Source organism: Rhineura floridana, chromosome 6 (assembly GCF_030035675.1).
Source record: "Rhineura floridana isolate rRhiFlo1 chromosome 6, rRhiFlo1.hap2, whole genome shotgun sequence".
Taxonomy (NCBI): domain Eukaryota; kingdom Metazoa; phylum Chordata; class Lepidosauria; order Squamata; family Rhineuridae; genus Rhineura; species Rhineura floridana.
The window spans coordinates 79,832,012-79,841,214 of NC_084485.1; the positions used below are offsets into that span (position 1 = coordinate 79,832,012).

Below are 9,203 nucleotides of genomic sequence, written 5' to 3' on the forward strand. Positions count from 1 at the left end.
TCTTTCTAAGGCAGTTATGTTCAGGCTCAGGTGAATTATGCCATTTATGCCTCCCCAGGCTGTATGCTCTAATGTAAGGCCTTTAAGTATTAAGCAACGTATCCCAAACCAGCTCAGGATGGTCCATATGAATACAAGTAATACACGCAGCAGCACAAGGAAAAAGCAGGTAAAAACTAGCGGACTGGATGTCCCTTGTAATCTGGTCAATTTCATCTGGCGCCACTAAGTGGTACTACAGAGCTAAATCTGAAGACAGGGCTTCCCTTTCTTCTTTTGCACCAAACTGCTCCCGAGGAGGCATGCCATCATCATTGCTTAGTGTGACCTAGGGTGAAAACCTATTGTTCTCTCCTTTAGTGGGTCAACTCTTATAATTGCAATGAGATAGTGGAAATGGGAATGCAGACAAACTGCACTCTAGAAGTAGGGTACGTGTCTCAATGGGAGGACAGTGGGCAGGAATGCAGGCTGTTCAGTAACATAAAAGTGATACAGGAGTGGAGTCTTAGCCGTTCTGGGGCTTAAGGGGCAAACAACACTAAAAAAGCCAACAATGTCATTTAATTTTATTAGGAGGCAATATCCTGGTGTGGACATGTGCCCAGAGAGAGACAAAAAGACATTTTATGTGGTTGAGCCACTGCCAAAAAGGTGGCCTTTTCAATCTGCTTTTCTCTCTGTTGGCATGTAGTGATCATCACTGTTTCTTATTCCACCTCTGATGCTCTTCATTCCAGTTGTTCAGCTGCTGAATTAACCCCTTAGCTTCCGCTATCTAGTAGACCATGACTCTCCCAGTATGAGCGCAGCCAGCCCAGGCCCTGCAATGTGTCTCCTGTAAGGGAATCCACAAACAATACTCCTCAAACAGGAATACAAGGTAGACAGCCATCCTGAGCCCCTCCTTGCAAGCCTAGGAGCTGTTTTAGCACCTGTGAAGCCCCTGCTCAGCTGTAGGAAAGCAGAGCCCGAGTTCCAGGTTCTCTGGAATGAGTAGTACCAGCAGAGAAATTGTGTGTTACAGCAGCAGGCTATATTTCTCCACCAAAACACTCCAGTACACATAGCAAGACCTTCCCTCATTCCCTTTCCCCTAGGATAAAGGGAGACTTGCCTTTTGGTTTATACTCGCATCCTACGTAGCCACTGTAACCCATTGACTCCAGCAGCTGGAAGAGGTAAGGGAAATTTAATTCTCCAGGGCTATCGGGTTCATTTCGTGCTGGTACCTGGGCAAACTGAATGTGTCCTGCAGGAGGAAGAAGGCATCAGAAATGAATGAGGGACTGGGCTTTTAAGTCCTGTCCCATCCAGAACCATCCTCTTTTGACACTACAGCTGTGCCCATGCTGCAGCTAAATCTAGCACTTAGCTACCTCTATAATGCCAAGATGCAGGGAATCCCGGTTTTGAAATCAATGTTGGCTAAATTGGGGAGCAGAAAATTTGAATACTGGGGAACAATTGGACCTTTTCTGTCTTACCAATAATTGGGAAATATTTCTCCAAGTTCTGAGTCAGGTTCCCATCCATGATCTGGCAGTGGAAAATGTCCTGTGGAATACACATTACAATATACAGAATAGCAAGCCTAGACGTCAGCATAGTGTTTAAAGCAGCCATCCTCAACATAGCGCCTTCTAGACATTGGAGTACATCTCCTGTCAGCCCCAGCCAATATGACCAATGGGAGTTAGGAGTCCAAAACATCTGGATCGCACTGGGTTCGGAAAGCCTCCATAGACCAGTCATTCAAGCTATTCAGCCTTTCCCCTTGTTTCTATGGTGGGTCTCTTGTTGCACCAACCAATGACAGAACTATTCAAAGCCCAACATCCCCCTTGCAGCCAAGGGGCCAGAATGCATCAAGTGAGACTCACCAGCTGCATCTTGAGGCTGGGGCTTCCCACCTTCTTCAAAATGGCAGCAGCTGAAGGAATATACAGGTTCACAAGTGATTTGGCTGTAGGTCTGGCATCCTAGAGTCCCAGTGCCCATTTTCCTGCACTGGAGTAACCTCTACACCAGGGGTGGCCACTCTGTGGCTCTCCAGATGCTGCTGAACTACAGCTCCCATCAGTCTCAGCCAACACAGCTCATGGTCAGGGATGATGGGAACTGTAGTCCAGCAGCATCTGGAGAGCCACAGAGTGGCCACCTCTGCTCTACACCAAGGGAGGGGAACATGTGGCCTTACATATGTTGCTGGACTCCCAAGTCCCATCAGCCTGACAGCAAGGCCAATGGTCAGGGATTAAAGCACTTGTGGCCCTCCAGATGTGGCTTCCCCAGCCCTCGGGCAATCCTCACCTGTGAAGAGGGAAAAAGTCATGTGCCTTGGCTTACCTTGCTCTGGAGTAGTCAAGAAGTAGCGGGGATCAGTAATCCGGCTATTAATAGGCTCCACTAATCCAAGCAGATTTTCCTGAATCGCCAGAGAAATGGAAGAATAACTACTCAGAGCCTTATGGTTTGCAAGAGACAAAAGGTTTTGCTGGTGGGCAGCTCCCCTCCTTCATATTATGCACTGTCTCTGGCAACAGCATAACCAGTTCTCTGGCTAATTTCCTAACTACTGCCACCATCTTTGAGTGCCTAATCGCTCCCCTTTCCACACACATTTTTCTTTTCTGTGCCCTCTTGCAGTTGGCTGCCCAGGCTTGATTGATAATTGGGTTGGATCTTCATTGAGCAGGCCATTTTGCCTATGCTGAGCTCTCTGCTGCTGGCGCTCAGGAAGGGCTCTTATTACCATATAGAATCAGTGTTGAGTAGGTGCAGAGAGTAGGAATAAACGGACAGTTCTCCCAATGGAGGGCTGTAGAAAGTGGAGTCCCTCAAGGATCGGTATTGGGACCTGTACTTTTCAACTTAAACATAAGAACATAAGAAGAGCCTGCTGGATCAGGCCAGTGGCCCATCTAGTCCAGCATCCTGTTCTCACAGTGGCCAACCAGGTGCCTGGGGGAAGCCCGCAAGCAGGACCCTTGTTCATTAATGACCTAGAATTAGGAGTGAGCAGTGAAGTGGCCAAGTTTGCTGACGACACTAAATTGTTCAGGGTTGTTAAAACAAAAAGGGAGTGTGAAGAGCTCCAAAAAGATCTCTCCAAACTGAGTGAATGGGCGGAAAAATGGCAAATGCAATTCAATATAAACAAGTGTAAAATTATGCATATTGGAGCAAAAAATCTGAATTTCACATATACGCTCATGGGGTCTGAACTGGCGGTGACCGACCAGGAGAGAGACCTCGGGGTTGTAGTGGACAGCACGATGAAAATGTCGACCCAGTGTGCGGCAGCTGTGAAAAAGGCAAATTCCATGCTAGCGATAATTAGGAAAGGTATTGAAAATAAAACAGCCGATATCATAATGCCGTTGTATAAATCTATGGTGCGGCCGCATTTGGAATACTGTGTACAGTTCTGGTCGCCTCATCTCAAAAAGGATATTATAGAGTTGGAAAAGGTTCAGAAGAGGGCAACCAGAATGATCAAGGGGATGGAGCGACTCCCTTACGAGGAAAGGTTGCAGCATTTGGGGCTTTTTAGTTTAGAGAAAAGGCGGGTCAGAGGAGACATGATAGAAGTGTATAAAATTATGCATGGCATTGAGAAAGTGGATAGAGAAAAGTTCTTCTCCCTCTCTCATAATACTAGAACTCGTGGACATTCAAAGAAGCTGAATGTTGGAAGATTCAGGACAGACAAAAGGAAGTACTTCTTTACTCAGCGCATAGTTAAACTATGGAATTTGCTCCCACAAGATGCAGTAATGGCCACCAGCTTGGACGGCTTTAAAAGAAGATTAGACAAATTCATGGAGGACAGGGCTATCAATGGCTACTAGCCGTGATGGCTGGGCTGTGCCACCCTAGTCAGAGGCAGCATGCTTCTGAAAACCAGTTGCCGGAAGCCTCAGGAGGGGAGAGTGTTCTTGCACTCGGGTCCTGCTTGCGGGCTTCCCCCAGGCACCTGGTTGGCCACTGTGAGAACAGGATGCTGGACTAGATGGGCCACTGGCCTGATCCAGCAGGCTCTTCTTATGTTCTTATGACACTTAGGACGAAGCAATGCAGGCTACTGACTAGTAAGTATCCACCCAGCCCCTACCTGAACCAAGATGTCAGCAGCATATCTGAGGTTCTCAATGAAGGTGGCTTCCATTTCCGCTGACGCTGCCTCTCTCTCAACACCCACAGGAATTCGCCCAGCCATAAGGTGGATTCTATAAGTACAGAGCTGGATCAGGATGGAAGAGGGACAGAAACAGTGTTGCCGATGGCTTTTTGCCCTCAAATCAAGGCATCCACGCTAGTGATATGCTGTAACTGCAATGAGAGGCTGTCTCATGCCCAGTTTAATTTTGCCCAGAGGCCAAGAGGTGATCTCCTTTCAACTGGGTCAGGCTATCACCTGCAATCTGGAGTAGCCATAACAAGAGCATCTAGAATTCTGTGTCAGAATTATACCAATTATAGTTGGTTTATTTAATATGTGCTCACCTAGCTTGACTTAGGTTATTAGCTCACAAACAATACCCACAGGCCATATAAGCAACATCATTGTAGGCAGATTGATAGAACCTTAATATTCTTTTAACAACCATTTTGGACACACACAGTCAGTTTGGTAGGAAAGATGGGTGTTTTTTCACCATTTCCATGCATGTGTTGCTTGTAAATAAATGGAATTTCTAACAGGTGGTAATCAAACCAGAGTACACTCACTGAAATGAATAGACTTAGGTTGGTCATGATTTTTGGCTATTGATTTCAGTGGGACTGCTCTGTGGTTCATGATCTATGACAGTTAGTGTTTGGCGCAGTTAGAGTGTTGGACTAGGGCCTGGGAGACCAAGGTTTGAATCCCCTCTCAGCTACGACGCTCACTGGGTGACTTTGGGCCACTCACTGCCTCAGCCTAGCCTGCCTCACAGGGTTGTTGTGAGGATGAAATTAGGAGGAGAACCATGTATGCTACCTGGAGCTCTTTGGAAAACAGGTGGGATATAAATGCAATAAATAAATAAATAATCCACCTGCCAGCTTCCCCTAAGTCTCCTCAATCAGGGTTTAAAGGGGGAGGGAGGAGGTTGGGACATGCCTCTTCCAAGCCTTCCTCTCCCCCTTTAAGACCCTGATCACAAAGAATTCAATGGGGAGACTCAGGAAAAGTTTTTGCAAGTCATCCCTACGCCCCCTTTAAACCTCTGATTGCGGAGACTTAAAAGGCTTTCCTCCTGTTTGGAGGAGTGCAGGAGCTCTTAAAGACTTTATAAAAGTGTCTTTAAAGTGGCTTGCACTCATGCTGCTTCAAAGAGTGCTTTCACGCAGGACTTTAATCCCTGCTCCTTGGCTGTTGATCATTCCTTGCTGGGAACAAGATTGCGCAGCTAAGGCACGATTAAACCTGTCCTCCTGCCCATCTACTGATGTCACTAGTGATGTTGGGAGGTGGGCATGGTTTCAGGGAAATGGCCTTGGGGTCTAAATGGGACCCCCTGAAGGGCCTTGATTGGCCTGGAGGCTCCTCTCCCCGGTCTACACTGATGAGCAGCAGCTGTCCAGCATTTCAGACAGGGTCTTTCCCAGTTCCAGCTGGAGCTGTCGGGGACAGAACCTGGGACCTCCTGCAGGCAAGGCTTGAGCTATACCACTGAGCTATGGCCCTTCCCCCAATGGGCATGGCTGACAGCAGAGGTGGGGAACTGCCGGCCCAAGGGCCATTTCCTCCAAACAGTACCCACCTGTCTATCAGCTGATGTCAGTGAATGGGTGGGGTTCAATCCTGCTGGGTGCTGCTTCACCAGTGCATTCACCACTGTGAATGCACTGCCAAAGCTGACCCCTGCAAGCAGGAGAATTGAATCTTCCTCTCATCAGCTGGTGAGCAGAGGGTTCAATCCTGCTAGATGCTGCTTTGCCAGAACGTTACCTGGCAAAGCAGACCCCTGCCCCCACAGGTCAACTTTGACAGGTGCACAGGCATGCCCACCCATCAGGCACCTGTTGCTGTTGTAACATCAGATGACTGACAGCTAGGTGACCTCCACCCATGTGTCAGAGTTGGCCCACGGGGGGGGGGGGAGGAGAGAAAAGATCTGGCTCACTAGGCCAGAAAGGTTTCCTATCCTTGCCTTACAGTAACAGACAGATTGCTTCACAGCTAGAGATGCCACTGTTGTCTTAAAAAAAAAAAGCCTTTAAAAATTGAAAAAATGTTTTTATTACATTGTGTTTTAGCTGGTGAATGCATAAGTAAGCTTTTTACACAGAACTACTCTTAGCAGTTTTACCAGCAGTATTTATCAGAGTTGCCATTCTCAGCACCAGGGCTATGGGAGCTCTAAATGTCACAACTGGGAAAGAATGCATGCATTCATTAAGCGAAGGCGGCCTCTGGATCTCTACTATTATCACCCAACACTTTGGACTCTTTCTCTTCCCCTGTATCCCCTTATTTCCTTTTGCTGCTCATTGTATGCCACTGCCATTCTTCTCTTCCTCCTCTATGCTTCTCTCTATGACTGGAGTGAATTGCCACTTTCAGTCCACCAAGCCATCTTTCTTAAAACTGCCCCTCCCAAATAATGCATAACTGTGCAGAAACTAACTTCCTATAAGTCTCCCTTCCCTTGCACCAATGTTCTGCCTTTATCTTTTCCCCCCATTTTTGTACTAAAAAGGCTGTCCTCACACAAGCAATATACTGCAAATTGTAACACAAGAAGCTGCTATGAACAAGGGAAGGCTTGCAGTAGCATAGTGGCTGTAGTACATTAGATGCATTTTGTGGGGAAATCCAGTGCCTGTGACAAGATTTAGGGTGCAAACACTTCCACTGTTTCCTTGTGTGAGTGAGTCGTAGCATAATGCAAGGAAAAGATAACCCTATACACTGAACTATGGCAAGGGGCTGGATCCTGTGCCTGCTTCCTTAGCCCATGTGAAGGAAGCTACTCTCATTTCCTACCTTTAGCAAAGAGTGAGAGTGGAGTGAGCCAGAGGGGAGAGGGGAGGATATGGGCAATGAGAGCGACAGCAATTGATTCTCTCTATCTCAACACTGCTATCAAGGTTGCTCACAGACAAGGTAACAATGAGGCAGACACATCCACTTGTCCTTTGCTCTCTTCCCAGGTAAAAGGGTCTCCTTTTGCATGAGTGTGTGAGGGGCAAGGCACTAGCTTATTATATCCCTTCACCTTCCAAGTGCAGCAATGAGGAGACTTTTAAATGATCCCTCAATAACACAGCAGCCATTGGGGCAATCCTGATTATTCCTTTAGTTAACAACTTCTATTCTGAGTACCATGGCATAAGGATGATACTGTGTTTAATATATATCTTAACTAATTAAAATACTACCTTGGACATTTCAGGGCCTTGGCGTACTTCACAGCCAAGGCCAGGGCCTCCCGGAATTCAGGCTGGCGGCCAGGCAGTGCCCCTAAGCCCATGTCACCTTTCTCTTGGTTTCCTGGGGAAAGAGCAGCAAATAGTCTCCTGTAAGATACGTTGGGTTGGAAAAGTAAAGAAGTGTGTGCCATATGTGATCCCTGCTGCCTTATGTGACAATAAATGGCTTCTATGCTCATGCAGTTGAGGTCACAGGCACAAGCAACTTTATCACCTCAGTTTTCGGCAAGCAAGAAAGTCTCTAACTCCTACTAGGGCTATGGTAGCTGAAATAACCACAGTTTTGAGTGCAGGAGACAGCAGAGACTACAGCAGACTACAGGAGGTGCGAAAATTGAACAGGATTTTATCTCTAAGTCCCTGCAAGGGGTATCCAGTGGAGGGAGAGGAGAAAGTGATGATGTTCATTATCCTGGGTGTCAAGAGTGATACCCAAAAATAGGAAAAGATGTGACAGAAAGTTCAACAGCTGCAAAAGTGAGTAAAACAGAATGGTAGCGTAAGTCTGAACTGATACTAGGTGAAGACTACAAACTTAAAAAAAACGGCCATAGGCTCTGTACCTGTAACAGTTGTACACCTACAGGCAGAAAAGAGGTTTCCTGTTCCCGTAAAGTCTCGCAGACCCAGGAAAGCTCTACCTATTGATTTCTTCCTGCCTGCCAGACAAGTATAGGACCCCTTTCCATGAGAAACGCCCCCCCCGGTCGTAATTAGTGCCTATGGAGGTGCTGGCGTCTTTTATTCAGCTCATCGGAGAAGGCCGGGTCCGTGGGGAGAAGGGATCTTATGTCTATGGGGAGCGGGGTTAGTTGCCAGCGATTCGGTTGGGTACCTGGCGGGGTACTGAGCAGGACCAACTGCAGCCCGACCCCCTCTGCCGCCGCCCGCAACTCCGCGGCGCCGCACGCGTAGGGGAAGCCCAGCTCAGCCGCTCGGAAGCCGGCCTGCGCAGCCGCCTCCATGCGTTGTGGCAGCGTCGGCTGCTCCTGGAAGAGCCACGCCAGGTTGGCGGCGAAGCGCAGCGGGGCCATAGTGGAGACAGAAAAGCGGGCCGATCAACGCACGTCGAACAGGCCAGCGTCCGTCTGCGGCCCAGCTCAAACACCTGGGGGAGGAGTCGAGGGGGCGCCTACGCCCGAGGCCAGCAGGGGAGGAGTCGAGGCGAAGTGCCCTTCGCAGCCCACTGTTAGGCTTCCGCTACGCGCCACATCTAGGAAAGAGGCGCCGCTGCCGCCGGAGTAAATGAGCACGGAACTTGCGCTGAGAACGTGCGAGTGCGAGGCGTAAGCCCTGCTGGTCACATTCTTTCCACGACGGGGCCTTCGCATGCTCCGTGCCAGCTCTCTTGCCCCTCCACCCACTCCAGCGCAGTCTGGTACTCCAGAGACCACGTGTCACAGCCGTTGGAACATCTGTATTCAGAGGCCTGATCCCCATCATGAGCTGCAAATCTCCCCCCCAAAAAACAGCTTCCCCGGATCAAAAGAAAGAAAATAACTTTCTATTGTATAAAATCCTCTCCCTGCCCCCTTGGCGCTCCATTTATCCTAGCCATAAGTACCTATGTTCTACTCTGCTATTTTCCCCCGCCGGGAGATGACGGCAAGGTATTGTTTCCCTTGCGTAGTCCATCGATTCTCATCCTACTTCTGTCCTAGGGTGTCGATGGACTATGCAAGTCCATAGGCAAGGCTACTATCTGTCCAGCATTCCCCTTCTCTCTGATAATCGTATCGTCCATATGGAAAGGCTTGAGAAACCATTTCCTAAGAAAA

General features: G+C 48.4%; 1 protein-coding gene across 1 annotated transcript; it reads right to left on the bottom strand.

Annotated features, from left to right (window-relative positions):
• Window positions 1-554: 554 nt before the first annotated feature.
• Window positions 555-8,743, bottom strand: HYI (hydroxypyruvate isomerase (putative)). Its single transcript, XM_061632665.1, has 8 exons — window positions 8,261-8,743; window positions 7,375-7,486; window positions 4,118-4,232; window positions 2,350-2,428; window positions 1,884-1,933; window positions 1,488-1,557; window positions 1,118-1,252; window positions 555-838 (listed from the first exon to the last, which is right to left on the bottom strand). Exons 1-8 carry the CDS (start codon window positions 8,457-8,459, stop codon window positions 765-767), a joined length of 834 nt encoding a protein of 277 aa, XP_061488649.1. The 5' UTR covers window positions 8,460-8,743; the 3' UTR covers window positions 555-764.
• Window positions 8,744-9,203: the final 460 nt, after the last annotated feature.